Source organism: Protomyctophum parallelum, assembly GCF_964188405.1.
Source record: "Protomyctophum parallelum genome assembly, chromosome: 16".
Taxonomy (NCBI): domain Eukaryota; kingdom Metazoa; phylum Chordata; class Actinopteri; order Myctophiformes; family Myctophidae; genus Protomyctophum; species Protomyctophum parallelum.
The window spans coordinates 3,172,393-3,190,840 of NC_139711.1; the positions used below are offsets into that span (position 1 = coordinate 3,172,393).

General features: G+C 42.8%; 1 protein-coding gene across 3 annotated transcripts in view; it reads left to right on the forward strand.

The window, feature by feature from the left end:
- Positions 1–1,715: 1,715 nt before the first annotated feature.
- The window catches only part of rps6kal (ribosomal protein S6 kinase a, like), a 30,911-nt gene continuing 14,178 nt past the window's right edge, over positions 1,716–18,448 (forward strand). The window contains exons 1-11 of one of the 3 annotated variants that reach the window (XM_083785407.1): positions 1,716–1,953; positions 9,834–9,896; positions 10,070–10,192; positions 10,675–10,756; positions 12,286–12,366; positions 12,602–12,681; positions 13,913–14,046; positions 14,607–14,644; positions 14,913–15,055; positions 17,185–17,255; positions 17,553–17,641. In XM_083785407.1, the coding sequence (XP_083641533.1) occupies positions 1,891–1,953; positions 9,834–9,896; positions 10,070–10,192; positions 10,675–10,756; positions 12,286–12,366; positions 12,602–12,681; positions 13,913–14,046; positions 14,607–14,644; positions 14,913–15,055; positions 17,185–17,255; positions 17,553–17,641 (967 nt within the window). In that variant the 5' untranslated portion in view covers positions 1,716–1,890. The remainder of the gene's footprint in view (positions 1,954–9,833; positions 9,897–10,069; positions 10,193–10,674; positions 10,757–12,285; positions 12,367–12,601; positions 12,682–13,912; positions 14,047–14,606; positions 14,645–14,912; positions 15,056–17,184; positions 17,256–17,552; positions 17,642–18,448) is intronic. The other 2 variants (XM_083785409.1, XM_083785408.1) reach the window with 2 other exon arrangements.

Sequence of the window (18,448 nt, forward strand, 5' to 3'; positions counted from 1 at the left end):
CCCCAAAATGTGTTTGTAATGACGAGTGGGTTGTTGATTCCCAGGAAACGCCATGACAACGTTCGACAGGAAACTTATTTGTGGCTCGCAGCCTCGCACACACAAATTGTCTCCAGACAAGCTCAACCTATACCATGGAAAAGGGACATGGGTCCCTAATGCCACTTGCCACAGCTTTCGTTCCCCACATTTATGGCAAATAAAATAGTAAAATAAATCCACACCACCACCACAACAACAACACAAATGTGTTTGTACACCCTGAGGAAGTCATATCAGCCACAATATGAGCTGCTTACCTGTCCCCTGAGACCCAGACACCTATAACAGCAATTCCTGGAGGTGCCGAGTCATAATATATGGTTCCTTCTCTTTCTAAGTCTCATGGGCTCTAGTATCCCACAGTGAGGGACTTCCAGTGTGGAACCACCTGGTTCTCTTCTGTGCTGGCGAGGGGCCAGTGAGGTGCCAGCTGGTCCCAATGGAGAACCAGCTGTAGGCCTACCCTGAAATGTAGACCATGTCAGACAGTATAGAGTACAGAGTACTCTACCTGGCCTAGTACCTGGCCTAGTCCCATTTGCAGCAAGGTTTGGGTGAGACCCCATTTTTGAGGGGTGCTGGCCCCTCCTATATACAGCTTTTGTCCTCACATGTCTCATATTTGCCATTGACAATGAAATGAGAAATTAGGTCATACTGTGTATGTGCCTCAAATATGACGCAAATTTGTGGCAACGCAAACATTAAATGCCAATTATGCCATTGACATTAAAGGGAAGTTTTACATCATATGTAGACGAGCAAATCGGCTAACCACATAAATTCAGTTGTTCATGATATATAAGTATATATATATAAGAGTGCCCCACGATCACTTCACACAGGTGTGATTTTTTCTTTGTTGAGCACCCATACTCTGAAATAAGGCCTGTTTCCTGCATCAGAAAGTGTCTCTCGCATGCAATCTCTCCCACAGCTGTGCAAAATACTCTGACCCAGCCTCCCCGTTAGTTCCTCCCTCAAGTTGGCTGTGGGGGCGAGGAGTGTCACATGGGGCTAGACCACACTGTGGCTCAGAGGGAAGGAACCTGGCCCCAGGTCAGGATCATCCTCCTTTAACTGCTTGAAGGTGTTGCAGAGGCCAAAAGGCATGACCAAGAAAGGGCCATTATTCCCTGTCTGATGGAGAAGGCGGTCTTGGGCTGAGCCCCTGGGGACAGTTCGATCTGCTATCATCTGCAGTGCAGAGGCATAACGAGCTGAACCAGCTGGAGCCTGTCACATGTACATCTCCTATATGCCAGGCAGAGGGTTGGAATCCTCAGTTTTACCGGGATTATATCTGCCATTTGCCATATTGATATTGTCCTTTATACACTCAGTAGAATGATTCAGATTGGAATGGACCATGGGCAGGGTAAGGGTTCAGTGATGTGTGTGTGCGCGTGTGAGTGTGCGTGCGTGCGTGCGCAAGATAATAACAGGTATAGTGCATCTGTTTGAAGGGGCCCTGTCCTGTTCTGTTCGTCTGTGTTGGATGAAAGTCGTGCCTAAAACGTCGTCACGACATGACAAGGCAATAAAAGGTACCCCGCGGCTCGGATGGGGGGGAATCCTTCGGTCAACTGCGTCAGAGTGACGTCAATAATCTCTCATTCACTGATGGGAGCCGCCATATTCGCATCCTGATGCTCCTCCTGTCAACACACAGCCAGAGCCCACCGCCGGCCCGGGTCCGCTGCAGCTGAGCCCCTCCAGCCCGACACGTCACATATCTAGACCGATCGTATTATAAACGTATATCATCATCGCCCCACACATTACGAGTCCCACGTAACGGACACAGACATGCACGAGGAGGCGTAGGTTTTTACAACGGTGTTAACGATGCCTTTCTCCCAGCCAGAGGAGTGCTGGCACAAGATGGAGGTAAGCAGCGTTAGCAGTGAGGTGAGTGGGACATCATCATTCCATACACTTTTCATGTTGTTGTTGTTGTTATTGTTGTTGTTGTTTACTGTGCGTCTTTTGTGGGTTTAAGGGCGTACGTGAGCGTGATCACCGGTGTGTGTGTGTGTGCGCGTGTGTGTGTGTGTGTGTGTGCGTGCGTGTCACGCAGGCAGTGGTGCAGCCTCCTGCACCACTGCCTGTACTGTACGTAGTATGATGCATGCTAACCGACTAGCTTATGCTATCAGCTGGGTTTTTTTTAAAGAGTGGACAAAAAGTCTTAATTTGAGTGTGTTGTTTGGGGTCGGGTGTGCAGAGGAATAGACCAAAACAGACCCGTTCCTTCCTCCTGCAGAACACAGAGGAAGTTTAATAATGACGAATGTGTGTTTGTTTATGTTTATAACACATTAGCTACAAGCTAGTCGGCTAAAGGAGGTTACTTATTAGCACATGAACCTGGTGGTAATGCAGCCTACTGTATGAGCTGCTAGCATTGCTGCTATAGCTGACAGTTCGCTTGCTTCAAAACTTGGAGATGAAGTTTTTTTCTAATGTGCCCCAGCCATGAAATGAAAACTAATTTATAGCTCCATAAACTGTGCATAACGTGCCGAGTGTAACGGAAAGCTATCGTCATGTTCATGTGGTTTCTTTGCAGTTTGCACAAGACACTAAAACCGAGGAATGTTGCTGTGTGGTGTTGTAACCGTTAGCCCGCTACACTGGAATCCGGAGTGTTAATTTAATTACGTGTAATCATCTCCTAAACGGGATTCGAACCCTGACCCACCAATTATCGTAAGGGGGAATGGCTGGGAAGTGGCGATACCATTTCTACTGGGATATTTGTTGCATTATTATTATACAGTAATAGTATACAAATGAATGGCTGCGGCGTCTCCATCTGGCATTGTTATGAATGCACTCCATTTGTGCAAGCAGACTGACTGATTTGTAGATGGAGAATAATATGTGGAACTTTCATACAGAAATGATGAGATGGAGACCCTGGCCTGTTTTGCTCACAATGTCTATATGTAAATCAACGCTGGGTCAAAAATAGATTTTAGTTTTATAATCAATTAAACCGTTTGATTAATTCATTGTTGCACCCCTATTGACCGCACACATTTAATTGGTACATGACATTTAGCTCAGGTCTTGTATCAGACATGGGTCTGACACGCACACTTTTACATACCTGTTACAGTAACATCACACATAAACATAAACTCTAGGACAACATGATGACGCAAGAGCCTAGGCCCTAGGCTCTTGCGTCATCATGTTGTCCTAGAGTCGTAGGGGTCAGAACAGTTGTAGTAGATTTGTAGTAGAGCGTGGTTTGGGTTTAGTTAATTCTGCTCGACGCAGTGTAGGAAATCGAAGGCATTTTGCGAGCTAGTTGCAGTGTATGATGCATTACGTGCTTGTTACAATGCTATCCACACGTAGCAATGTAAGCAAGTAACGGTATATCAGGAATGGATATCAGCATATGTATGTTTGATAGTCACTGCCCTAGCATCACAACAACGTAAGGATTATATTATTCAGCTCTTTATTGTATATCTTTAATGAAGACTGTGCCCTCTCAAGCTGAGAGCAGTATTTACTTACGTTAGGATTCATCACAGAAATGTTTAGTTTGCAAAGAGAAGTCTTTTGTTTGGTTGAGAAAACCACACACATCCTAAACCCGTCCATCACTGGGATTCTTGTGCAGTCTCTAGCCTGCCTCATTGGTCTGTGTTGAAACCTCAAAAGAAAAGCTTCCAAAGCCAGAAATTGTATAACGTTTCCAAAACGCAGTAATGACTGCTGTTATATTGTCTCTTGTTCTCAGTATTGTAAAGCACTTTCTATGTGTGAAGTCCAGGCGCCATACAAACATTTAGGCAATGGAAAATTGTAGTTTCTGAAAGGCAGAAAGGTGACTTAAAACTATATATTAGGAAACCTCATACAGTCAACAATTTAATCAACTGTCTTTTTTCCCCACGCATATCTCATGTAAACTCCCTTTAAAGGCAATGCTGGATTCAAAACAAATAATGTTGTAAAAAACAGCTCTTTATGTTATAATTTGACATTCTCAAATTTCTCATAAACAATAAGTTTCATGAATGTTGGAAAAAGGTGTTTGAACAGCTAAATCTACCTCACCCCCAATATCTAATGTAACAGTTTTGTGATTTCATGAGTGGAATAAGTCCAACAACCTGGTAAACTCATTATAAACAAATACAAGCTTATCATCAATGTAGTATGGCAGAGTTTCGGTGAAATGTGTGACAATCGTGTAGACTAGACATAACATAACCTCAGTGTCTGAACGTAAATCACTGCAGTCTGTTTATTAGCAGAGTTCAACCTAGCGGCATTTAGGCCACATATTTAAATACCTCCATGTAAGTTATGTGAAGTCCACAAGATGGTAACATATTTCAGCGGGGCATCAATTTCACCGTAACCCCTGCCTTGCTGGAGCGACCGAGTAATGGTATGAGAGAGGAAGTGGCCGAGATTTTGGGCATTGGAATTTGGCTTTAGAAATGACTGCTAATGACACCACACCCTTTTGTCAATACAGCCATCAAGGCAATTGAAAGTGCTTCACGCAAAGCATTAAGACAAACATTATAAAAATATGAACTTGTAAAACAAACAAAGGTGAGGAAATGACATTACAATGCAGAATAAAGTATATACTGTGTAGTAAACTCAGTAAAAGGCAGAAAGCAAACAGATACTGTGTAGATCGATTTAAAAGAACAGAGATGTAGCAGACCTGCAGTATTTTTGGAGTTTGTTGAACATGATTTGATGTATCATCATTATCATCATCCTAAGCTTTGTTTAAGACTCGTAAAGCTGACGTTAGAGTACGATAAAACACAGTACTAATCGTAGTGGAGTCTCCAACCGCAATCATTTTGCATAAAAAAACTGTATGCTGCTTCACCACTTTTCAACCTATCTTCATATAGTAGGTCCTCACAAATAATCATGAAAAAATGGCGCAATTTTTCTCAACTCTGTCTGTGTCCCATGGGAGGGCTGTGGGCAGTTCAGAAACCGTCTTCCAGTGACATCATCGATGGGGAATACAAGCTAATAGAAACTGCAGGCTTTCTAGTCCTGAAAAGTTGCAATGCGAAAATTGAAGCCATCGTTCTCACGATAATGAAAATCTAAACATTTTTGTAAAAAAAATCTTGTTAAAAAAAATCTGCCTAATGATGATGTCACTGGAAGACGGTTTCTAAACTGCCCACAGCCCTCCTATGAGACACAGACTGAGTAGAAAAAAATTGTGCCATTTTATCATGATTATTAGTGAGGACCTATTTATATGAAGATAGGTTGAAAAGTGGTGAAGTGGTCCTTTAAATTCAGACTCTGGGTTCAGAAAGCAGACCTGTCCCAGACGACCTGAGAAGTCTGGGCGGTTCATGATGTATCACAAGATTAGGCCCCTAAACCATTCAGTGCTTTTAAAAACCAACCATAGTATTTCATAAGTCAATTATTTAGAGCAGAAAAATACTATAATCCCGCACACAGTCTTCACTTAAATCATTTCATTTAAGCAGCAACGTTTCGGTCGGTCTGACCTTCATCAGGCATCAGGATACCGAGGAGGTCAATTATTTGACAGGCAGGGAGACAATGTGAAGAGTTGAGACGTCAGACGAGACATTTCAGATTTCAGCCGTGTTGCATGAACGCAGGCAGCGTAAGCGTAGGCTGTGCTCCTCTCTCACAAGCTGTGATGAACCGTGCTAAAGGTGGGCGTAAATCATGCAAGCCAATGATGACACCAGCCCAGCCTGGTCTCCCGATTGTGCTTGTACACAGTAATGGTGTTAATTCAACTCGGAAAGAGCGTCCAACTGATGGAACCAAATGAACCCGTAACTCAGAATAGAGAGTACAACATTGAACTGTGTGGACCCTTACACTGTAAGGCTTACAGCTCCATTTGTACACCGTTTTGAGTTAAATCGACACGACTTTTCTGTGTATATAGACAGTCTCCTCCTCACTTGGATTGCATCATGGATTTCAGCGTGTGTTATTCCGTTGTTGTCGCTACTGCTGCTATACAATGTTGAGGATCTGAAACCAAATGCTTTTACTTGTGCATACTCATTATGTGAGAGTAACGATAATAAAAAAAATAAAGAATCTGATCACAGTTCATTATTACGTCATGTAGTAGAGCAGATTGTGTTCATCTGGGTCTGTGTGTGTTTTGTGTATACATGTTTGACTTTTAGGAGGGTGGCTCCACCCCGTCAGTGGGCTTACGTAGCCGCTATGAGTCATCATCATCATCCCCCTCTTCAGAGGGGCTTGATGGAATCACACACACACACACACACACACACACACACGCACACACGCACACACGCACACACACACACACACACACACACACACACTGGATTGAGTACATCATGCAGGCTGAGCCTTGATGCGGCTCTGCTGGACAACAGCGGAGCAGCGAGCCCCTCACCTGCTTCCCGCAGTCATTAAAGCTCCCGGGCGGCACAGCACAGTAACACATGCTCTCATTGGTGTACTCTTAACGAGCACGGCAAGTTCATATAGCACGTTTCGACAATAAGGCTTGACGTACAAGTACTTGACGCGAAACATTGAGCATTAACCCATTTAGACCCGAGTTAAAAACATTCACTTTGAAAGAATATATATATTCAAAGATTTGCGTCACCTTTTTTACGACTTTTCAAAAATAGCAGACCTACAAGCTCATAGCGCGCCACTCGGTGGCGCGCTATGAGCTTGTAGATCTACTATTTTTCAATATAGCTAAATTCTATCGTAATGTTTAAAACACCAAAAGGGGTTCAACGCCCAAAATGGGTTAAGACACAGAGCGTTAGGACAGTACAAAAACACATTCTAAGGAAACGGTTAAATGTATAACACAAAGACATGGAAAGGTGTACGTTGATTTGTATCGGACCTGAATGTTGCAAATTTAAAACTTGAGTTCTGACTCTGGGTTCTGAACGCAGACCTGTTACACTTCCAAACAAGATCACAAATTTATTTTGGCCGTAAACCATTCAATGCTTTATAAGCCAACTGCAGTATTTTGAAATAGATTATTTTACAGACTTTATAGGGAGCCAATGTAAAGGTCTGAGAACAGGCAGCCAACAAGTGCATTCTGTCTTCAAATAATTTGGAAGGTATTACATTTTTAGATTTAATACCATACTTCAAGTCAATTTTTTTCGTGTGTGCAAAAAAACTAACAAAACAAAACAGCCTGTAACAGTTAAATAGATTTTGATACCAGAGAGACAGTGGCCAAGCCATCCTCTGCCTGTGGTTTAAGGCACACTGCTAATAATGCTAAGCTTTACAGAATGATGCAGGGAGAATGCTGGACAGACTGACAGGATTAGAGCAGAGGGAGAATTCATATTGTCCTAAATCAAGTGGTAGACACTTCAGTGTTCAGTCCAAGAAATGGTAACACGTGACTCTTTGATTTCATCTGTGATTGTTGTTTTGGGTGCCTCTGCCCGGTTCCAGTTCAGGACTGAAGTCCGGCGAAAGGGCCTTTCTGTGTGGAGTTTGCATGTTCTCCCCGTGTCCCCTAGGGGCAAGTGCCCTCACAAAAAACATGCGGTAATCCTGGTCTCTAAACTGCCTCCCCCTGGCCAGCCGAGGCGCCTGATGGAGGGGAAAGGAACTGGTCAGAACAACGTGTTCCTTCCACGCGCTACGTCTGGCCGTGGAACCTCCCCTCTATCAGGTGAAAAGAAGCAGCTTGGACTCCTCATGCATAGAAGGAAGCATGGAAGCATGAGGTCAGTCCGCTGCCCCCCCCCCCCCCCCCCGGGTTGTCAGAGGAAGTGTAGCGCCCAGGATTACATTAGATAATGGTGAAAAAATGGATTGCAAAATCGTGGGATAAAAATAATGTAGTAAAAAAGTACTGAAGTCCAATAAGCTGGTGGTTCAGTTCCATACTATCAGTCCCATACTGACTTTTAACCCATTTTGGGCGTTGAACCCCTTTTGGTGTTTTAAACATTATGTTATAATTTAGCTATTGAAAAATAGCAGATCTACAAGCTCACGAGCTTGTAGGTCTGCTATATTTTTTTAAATCGTGAAAATATTTATTTCAGAAAACTGGAGGATTTAGAATTTAGATAGAAGAATTTTTTAAATTTCGAGGTCAGGCCTACTAGGATCCCAACCACCAGGGGGTCCTGGTAAGATAAACGGGATACCTTTTCTTCACAAAGGCTGCCTGCGACTAACAATTGGCGTGTGTTCTGGGGCGAGGACTTGATATTTGTCACTACATGTTACTCCTACGGGCTGGGAGTAGGAGTTACTCCACCTGTCAGCAGGGATGGAGGCTACTGTATGTCCTCCCTGGTGAGTCAGTAGGATAAAACAGCAGTGACTGCAGTCACCACACACCACACACACACGTTATTTGTGGGAAGGAATTAATTGGCATGAAGTGTGGACAGCCAGGGAGGGGCGTGACTTGAAGCTTAAGTTAAGCTTGCAGTCTCTCAGACTGCTCTGTGATCTTCGAAAGTCTCATAGTTGAATATTTGTTTACATTTTTAATATTCCAAATATACCGTATATTTGAATATGGATTATAGAGCGTATATGCGCGTGACATCATCATCATCATCATCATACCCGTTAGTTATGCGGGGATGCCTACTGAGTGGCAAAAAACAACTTTCTGGTCTTCACGGCCCATAAATCCAAACAGAATTTGATTGCTTCAAATTACTTTAAACAACAATTAAATTCACTTTGTCACTCACTTTGCCACTCGATTTGCCACTCGATCTGCCATTCACTTTATGCTCGCGCATACCCTGTATTCGTTGACAGCCCTATGTTGTTTTTTTCCCCCTGAATGTTTTATGTTGAGTCTGTGTTCTTAAATGTCAATGTATGACTGCAAAAACAAATATGTCCACGACTACGTACCAAAATAAATGTTTATTATGTGATACTTCACTTAAAGGTATATTCAGTGATTTCACTTAATTCAAATATCACTTATTTTTTTGTTTTGTTGTGATAATCCTCCCTACTATAGAGTGTGCTGACCATATAAGGAGTTCCTCCCTGTCCCCAGTTAACCCCTGGGGGTAAAAAAAAACATAGTTTTCGTTTTTGGCTAGGTGGCCCAGCCTTCACCCAATCAGGATAGAGAGGGGCCTTCCGCCAATCATGATTGAGCGGGGGCGGGCCGTGGTGTGGGTGTGCTGTTGTAGCCTGGTTAATAAACCAGACTAATATCGCACGGACCGATGGATATTAGTCTGGGGAGGCTCAGCTTGGATTTCATTTCCAGGGGGGGCGGGTTGAAACATTTTCTCTTTGACGCAAATGGTCAGAGCTACTGTCAGTCAAAGGTCTCAAGCATTGAAGTCACTGTACCAAGGCCCGCCCATATTGCATACCGTGTCCCGATTGGCCGCCCCATTTCTCTGGTGTAGGAAATGGGCGTTACAATTGAGCCTCTCCAGACCGTAATCCGCCGGCAGGCAATTTACTTTTGCCAACGGCTGATTTGGTCTGGTTTATTAACCAGGCTAGTGCTGTTGACCTGTCGCGTGTCCCCCCTTTCCCCAGGCCCCCACTGTAGTGCGTGCGTGCAGTGCACATCCTGTTACCGGGGCAGACCGGGGGGGGGGGGGGGGGGTTTCCAAAAGGATTATATTCGAATTCGATTGCAAAAGTTTTTATTGTATGCACATTTTGTGTGGATGGATTCTTGGATGGAGGATTTCACTCCTTTGCCTAGCTTTACTTTACTTCACTGATAAGTGGTGTTGTTTTGGTTCCAGGTCAATGGACATCAGATCATGGAGGATGACCCCATGGAGGAGGGAGATTCTTACACACACTGTGTGAGTAGTGTGTGTGTGTGTGTGTGTGTGTGTGTGCGTGTGTGCGTGCGTGTGTGCGTGTGGGCTACACTTGTGAGGACCCCACAAGTATAGTAGATATTGTGGTACATTTTCAATATCATCCTAAATCTTTTGATGTCCTCACAAGTATAGTATTACAAACCTGTGTGTAGGACGAGGAGGGGGCGACGTACAAAGAGATTCCTATCACCCACCATGTGAAAGAGGGCTGTGAGAAGGCTGACCCTCACCAGTTTGAGCTGCTCAAAGTGCTGGGACAGGGCTCCTTTGGCAAGGTAAGGAGACTATTAACCCGGGCACCCATTTTGGTGTCAGCATCATGTTATGCTTTAGCTATTTAAAAATAGCAGATCTACAAGCTCATATCGCGCCACCGAGTGGCGCGATACGAGCTTGTAGGTCTGCTATTTTTGAAAAATCAAAGAACGACTGACATTTTTTAGAATCTGATCTCAGGTCAGAATGGGTCAATCAGACCAATGTGTGTCCAGTGGAAACCTCGTATGAATCTGATCTCAGGTCAGAATGGGTTAAAGGACCCCCAGTATTCAATAGTTGGATCATTCACTCCACCGCAGGTCATGCTTACATATTCAGTTGTTTTGTGATGATATGGTATCGATTGCCAAAAAGAACAGACCGCGACCCGTTGTTAACTTGTGGATCTGTTCTTTTGGCAAGCCACACGGAGCCACACCATGGTATACCGAAATTAGTCTTAATGCTAATTGTCTGCTGTTCTCTGGTCTGTCCTCAGGTGTTTCTCGTCAGGAAGCTTATTGGTCCTGATGCTGGACAGTTATATGCAATGAAAGTTCTCAAAAAGGCATCTTTGAAAGGTAACAATTCATCTTGTCTTCCTAAGTGCCGATGCCTTTTCAATGAGTCACCAAGGTAGATCCCATCTATATAGGATTATTGGAACGACTATACATTAGATTCCGATGTAGAAATTGGCACAAACTAATGATTAAAGCTGCAATATGGCATTTTCTTTTGTTAAAATAAATGTTAAATGGCTCTATATTCTGATCAAGGGGTCTCCCTGTTCTTTATTAATCAGGAATTGCATTTTCATGTCGGGATACCAATTTGATCCAATCAGGAGAGAGAACCCATACAGGACAGGTTACACTACAGGATGAACAAGTTAAATTGGAAGTGATAAGTGGGCACTCTTTCATGATTGGATAAAATTGGTGACACACCTGAAAATGCTTTTTCTGTTTATTGAAGCGATGGAGAAACGGGGAGACATGTATGAACAAACGGTATATAACATTCATTACTCTGAGAATATATAGCGCTTGAACCTTTTATAACATTTCAATGTTTTATTATAGTTCTTACTACTGGAACGAATAAAGTACCTGTACAGTAGGTACTGGTACTGTACATTAATATGTTTTTTTATTTTTCAAGCTGGAATTAATGCTACTGCATTTCCATGTGTCCACTATTATCAAGCCGTATTAATAGTACAGAATATAGGTTATAAAATAATATATTAAATGTTTAATACCTGTGATACTAACATTTAGTTTAACCCATTCTGACCGGGCACCCATTTTGGTGTCAGCATCATGTTATGCTTTAGACATTAAAAATAGCAGATCTACAAGCTCATATCGCGCCACCGAGTGGCGCGATACGAGCTTGTAGGTCTGCTATTTTTGAAAAATCGAAGAGCGACTGACATTTTTAGAATCTGATCTCAGGTCAGAATGGGTTCATCAGACCAGTGTGTGTCCGGCGGAAACCTCGTATGAATCTGATCTCAGGTCAGAATGGGTTAAAGGTGATATATACAGATCCACGTCTCTACTTTGTCTCCACACAAGCCAGAAGGACAGACACTGGAGCAGCTTGGACAATTTAAGCTTTTTTTTATTAACCCATTAAGACCTGACGAATGCCAAGGATATATAAATATACCGGTGTATATATATATATATATATTTGGCTGTCGACTCCCATCTGAAAATGTTTTGTGCCAGGAACCCCCAGAAGATAATATTTTATTTGTGTTAAAATAAATTGAAAATGATTCAACATTTTCCATATCTTTCAAAATATCTTTTAAAATAGCAGATATATACAAACTGACTGACGTTTCGAGCGGATCTTCCCCAGAGTCGTTTCGATGTGAACTACATTGAAACGACATCGGTCACCCGTGTTAATAGCTTCATATTACTAAAAAAGGCTTAAATGTCTGAGCTGCTCCACTGCCTATCCTTTCGGTACCATTCCTGTGGTGCACCTCATCTTCGGTGCGGTCATGGTACTCCTTTTGTTAACAACACACAATGTCCTCTGATCAGAGGCAGAATCATTTTGTTCTGCTTCTGTCTCCTCCTCTCTGCAGTCAGGGACAGAGTCCGCACTAAGATGGAGAGAGACATTTTAGTGGAGGTCAATCATCCTTTCATAGTCAAGTTGCACTACGGTAAGAACACCCTGTCGCTGTGCCAGTCAAGTCACACTAATCCTCGGCCATGTCACAGAAGGTGTGCGCGTGTGTGTGACTGCGGGTGTGTGCGCGTGTGTGCAGGCAGTGGTTGCAGAAGTATGTCAATTTTTACATAAGTGAAAGTAGCTATACCCCATTGTCGAAAAACCCTAAGTCATTACAAATCAGTGTATGCGTGCAAGATGGTGACAGTCTGATCTCATCTGTCCAGCCTTTCAGACTGAAGGAAAGCTCTATTTAATACTGGACTTTCTCAGGGGAGGGGACGTCTTCACGCGTTTATCCAAAGAGGTATGTTCACTCCCTGCTGTGTTTTAGAACCACCATGTTTTAAATACTGCACTACAAAACACTTCTGAACCAGTTTTTTGTTTCATAATCACTTTTAAGCTCTTATTTTATATTTCGTCAGACTGTAGTGTCACATGGCGAGTATAGTCAATCTACAAGCTCACAATGCAATGCGGCACCTTTTTGAGTTCTGAAAGTTCTGAAAATGTTCAGTGACTCAAAACACAGGGGGGGCCAGGTTGAAAGTGGTTAATTGCCTCTTTGGAAACTCTATATATATTTTTTATTTGTTAAAGTTCTAATTCTAGAGGACACATACGGTAATCCTGTCACGAACGTCGAGCATCTGTAGAGATAACACGTTGAAATGAGACAGGAGTTGCGTTTGATACGCATCACAGGCTTTCTCGTCCGACAGAAACGCCTGTCAGAAGTCGTTTTTATCTCCCCGCTGTGTTCACTTTGGCTTTTCACAGTAATTCTCCTGTCTTTCGCCCGTAAATCGGCAGCCTAGTTGTCTTGGAAGACGTCTCTTGTGCTTTAGATAATCTACTGCCCGTCACTTTAGAGAGGCCCCAGATCAGTTTTAATCCAAAGCTTTCAGGAAACTCACACCAGATGTGATTGTTATCGTATAGATAAGTCAGCCCACGGAGGCCCTGTGAAGATAGATCCGGAGAGATATCTGCTGCCTGCCGGGCAGATATCAAATCCCAAACACGGACGCTATTGCTCGTTGAGCCTTTTTGATGTGTCGATATTGCCAGTGATGTAAATAGGTTTTCAATGTAATGAGTCCCATGCAGGGTGGTCTTTTAGATGAGTCCCAGGGACATTTTATGAGTCCCACTTCAACGACGTTAGGAGTCATATTTTGCAATTTTCTTTTTACAAATTGCAGCATTTTAGCATTTTATATGGTTATAATGTGGTTATATTATATTCATGTAGAAAACAGAAGAAGAAATGGTTATTATAACTAAAGCTACTAAGCTAGCAAAATAAACTATAATTAAAAAAAAACAGTACAGTAGTACATCCCGTGGATGCAGAGGTCATTGTTGTATTGCATCCCTTAACTATGAACTGAGTTTTGGGGATGCAAAATGCACCCTATTTTAATCTCTGTATTGTAATAAATATAATAATCTCTTTCTTTTGTTGTTGTTGTTGTTGTCATTGAAGAGCTGTTTTCCTGCTGTTGCTTTTTCTCCCCCTCTTCCGAGTCCAGAGAGTAAATTTGTCCAGTTCTTACCAGGTCATGTTTACAGAGGAGGATGTGAAATTCTACCTTGCAGAGCTTGCCCTGGCACTCGACCATCTGCACACCCTGGGCATAGTTTACAGAGATCTCAAACCAGAGAAGTATGAACCCTCAATTCTAAAAATGTCTTCTTTTGAATCCTATAGCTATGATAAAAAGCTATGTTTCCATGTCAGTCGTTCTTCGATTTTTCAAAAATAGCAGACCTACAAGCTCGAGTGGCGCGCTATGAGCTTGTAGATCTGCTATTTTTCAATAGCTAAAGCATAGCGTAATGCTAACACCAAAAGGGGTTCCTGCCCCAAAATGTTCCACCACCAGGGCTTATTTCATTGATTCTCCACTTTTTCTTGTTCCGTTCCTAGGTTTGTTACGCATTAGGCCACAGAACCCCATTTTTATTTGTATTTTTCTGGGACCCCAGTCTACACTGAACTCTAATTAAACTCTCTAATTTACAGATCTGTAAAGGTCCATTTGGCTCTTACCTATCAGTCATTTTGCTGGGGACCTCCCCCCCAAGGACCCCTAGGGGTCCCCAGACCTGATACTGTTTGATAGTAACACTATAATTGTTGCTCGCTATGGCTCACTTTTTAATTCTGATTTCTTTATATGGTTCAATATCAGACACAAACAACTGTATATTCTTGTGTTTCAGTATCTTGCTTGATGAAGCTGGACATATCAAGTTAACAGGTGTGTGTGATGTTTAGCACAAGGCTACATAGACGCTAATACTCTTTTCACACTGTGACGAGTAAACCAGCCACTCGGTGGCGCGCTATGAGGTTGTAGATATGCTATTTTTCAATAGCTAAAGTATAACAGTTAAAACACCAAAAGGGGTTTCCGCCCAGAGTGGGTTGATTAATCATTTTATAATAATATTGATGATAATGATTGATTTGTGCTCTTGGAGATTACTGTCGGGGTTGAATGAATGTGTGTCGGTTTCCCTCCGCAGACTTTGGTTTGAGTAAAGAGTCAGTGGATGTTGACAAGAAGGCGTATTCCTTCTGCGGTACGGTGGAGTATATGGCCCCTGAGGTGGTCAACAGGAGAGGACACACACAGAGTGCTGACTGGTGGTCCCTGGGAGTACTAATGGTACGTACTGTATATATACACACACACACTGTCAGGAACACCTCAGTATTTGGACCCCTTATGCAGAATAATCCAGGCAACAACGACTTGCACTCAAGCACCTTTATTTTAACTCAGAAAAGCCCTCCCAGGGCATACTGTATATAACATAAAGTCCCACTCTTGGGAAACACAGTGTTATAATTGAGCAAACTAACCAATAACACAGAGTCCTTAATATACCTCCATGCTCATTAACCAAAGTCTCTTCAGCTTAGAAGCGCAGGTGGACACAGTCTCACAATCAGCCAGGGGAAGGGAGGCAACAGGGGGGGCAAAGGTAGGGACGGCGGTCCAGGCGTGGTACGTCCTAGAACAGGACGTGACACACACAGCTGACTGCTGGTCCCTGGAGTAGTAAGTTTAGTGGCAAAACATTGTTAGAATAGAATTTGGGTGATTATTGCTAACGAAATAAACATATTAGGAGTCGCAGAACAAACTCCTGATGGCCATAATAGAGAAACGGCAACGACATACAACAAAGAAGAATGTTGCTTAATATAATAAAAGCCACTGACCCAGGCAGAGCAACAATGGTCCCTTGGAGTAGACGCTAATGACAGGTGGAGGCTGGTATATCGATGACATACACTGTGTTATGTTATGTTATGTTATGTTAGTTATGTTGGAGTGGACGCTAGCCTCGGTACCAGGCTTTCATTTTTGTTGGTGCAAAAATTGAAAGCCTGGAGGAACGCATTGGCCGCTCTGGTCTAAAAGTGGGAGTCAACCCTTCCGGGTGGGCGTCGCTCCAAATGATGTGACGTAGCGCTGCACTAGGGGGGAGAGGAGGGGCCGGGGGTGACGGACAGATCGATGAGATCCAATCAGGGCGTGCGCAAATCTGAGCCGCGACCCGCCCCTCTAGACCAGCAACCTAACACGTTAGCTCAGGCTAAGTAGACGCTAATGACAGGTGGAGGCTGGTATATCGATGACATACACTATGTTTATGTTAATGACAGGTGGAGGCTGGTATATCGATGACATACACTATGTTTATGTTAATGACAGGTGGAGGCTGGTATATCGATGACATACACTATGTTTTGTGCAGGTCTGTACACTGACTGAGCTACATTCTGGCAGGCACACCAGAATGTGGGACATTTAGTCGGAAAACCTAAATTGTATGCCTACTCCATGCAAAACTTGATTTAGAAACAAATGCTCCCAGTCCATGTGAGACGTCCAGCAGTGTGATTGTGTTACATTGTCTCCCACAGAGATGTGTATATGTCCTATAGCATGGATTAAAGTTCTCGGTCAGTTATTGGCATGTGTTCTATATGGAATCATGTTGTGCAGTGAAAATAGCCTCAGGGGAAGGGGGGACATCTTTCATGCCGTTTCACAAATCGCAGATTATAACTTTCTCCTACACAGCATATGTGTTACAATTCAGTCATTTAGCGGAAGCTCTTATCCAGAGCAACTTACAATAAACTTGGCAAATAATCGCATGAATAGAATGCAGGCAGAACGTAAATAATGAACCTAGAATTCTTCTGAACAACATCTAAATGCAGGATACCAGGTAAACGGTGAACCTAGCATCTGTCTAAATAACACGGGCAACTCAAATAACATTCTTAACATTTCTGATCGAGAGACACAAATCGAAGAATAGCCATGACTAACATCGTACAGTATATGGCAGCATAGTAGCCATACTTAATCACGGTCAGTCGCGCTAGGCTAGCATCAATCGAATGTGGAAATAAGGGGCACAGGGTGAGTGAAGTGCTAGGGGGTGAGGTGTGTTGTCCTACACAGAGATAATAATAATATGATATCTGTAACGATATATCGTATATCGTGATATATCGATATTATATCCCGACGATATGTATCGATTTATTAAAAATAAAAATCGATTTTCAATAATTGTGTTGAAAATATCATGAAAAATCGTATCGTGAACCTCATATCGTGATACGTATCGTATCGTGAGTTGAGTGTATCGTTACATGCCTAGATATCTGAAATGTATATGGCGCTTTTCTAAGAACGCAATCTCTGTATGGTCCTACGGAGATGTTTTAGTGTCCTAGTGTAGACGTTTCCTCTTGTTTCTATGCTTGTAGTTCGAGATGCTGACGGGGACGTTACCATTCCAAGGGAAAGACCGAAATGAAACCATGAACATGATTCTGAAGTGAGTTCCTCTGCTCCGCAACACACACTCCACTCACATGTACACATGATAAACACACACACACACACACTAACAGTGAGTGTACACACTTATAACGTGGCTAAAGCATATATAACAGATACAGAATCAGATATTTGAACAGACTTTTTGCTCAGTCTGAGAAAAGCTATTATTATTATATGGTAGTAAATAATGTGATAGAAATATCCATGGGAGCATGTTCCAGTGTGTTCAGACTAAATTCTTTGGGTCTATTTGGGTCTCTCTATTATTTTGTCTATCTCTCTTCCTGTCCAGAGCCAAGTTGGGAATGCCACAGTTCCTGAGTTTAGAGGCCCAGAGTTTACTGAGAATGCTGTTCAAACGAAACCCTGCAAACAGGCTAGGTACGGTATAATGTCTTATGGTGTAGTTGATCTACCTGTCTGCCCATCTATCCGTTCACTCAATGATTCATTCTTTTTTTTTTTTTTTTTTTAGATATTTTTTTTGCGGCTTACGCCTTTTATTGATTTTTGAAGGGACAGACAGTAGGCTGACAGGAAACGGGAGAGAGATGGGGGGATGACATGCAGTAAAGGCCGTGTCGGGTCCGGGAGTCGAACCCGCGGCACACTGCGACTGGATTACCAGTCCGGTGCCCAGACCGTTACGCTACGGCCTGGGCCAATGATTCATTCTTGTCATTTTGTGTTGCACGCATGCATGTGATGTGCTTGGTAGACAAGTGACTCTTTGTACACTACGCATCATTTAGCTTAAATAAAGCCGGAATGTCAAGTTAATTTTGAATATATTTAATGTTGAAGAAAAAAACGAGCAGACCTTGTATAGAACCCTGGCGAACCACGGCCATCGATGTATATAGGGGTTCAATTGGTTAATTAGTTCTCTGCTAGGTACGTATATATTCATAACCCTAAGCTATGGGACATTATTTGCTAGGTACGTATATATTTGTACCCCCCCCCCCCCCCCCGTATACTCTATATATGAAGTGGTTGAGCCCCAAATCGGCTTTTAACATTGGTCCGGTTGCCATGCAACGCCTCCATCACCACCAGCTATGGGATCTTTGCAACTCCTCTCCGTTTACCTTGGTTTCAAGCAGGATTTTCAAAGCTCCATATCTCAGTCTGAAACTACGAGTGCTGTCCTTGGTGATCGTCATCCATCCAAAGTTCGGATGTCAT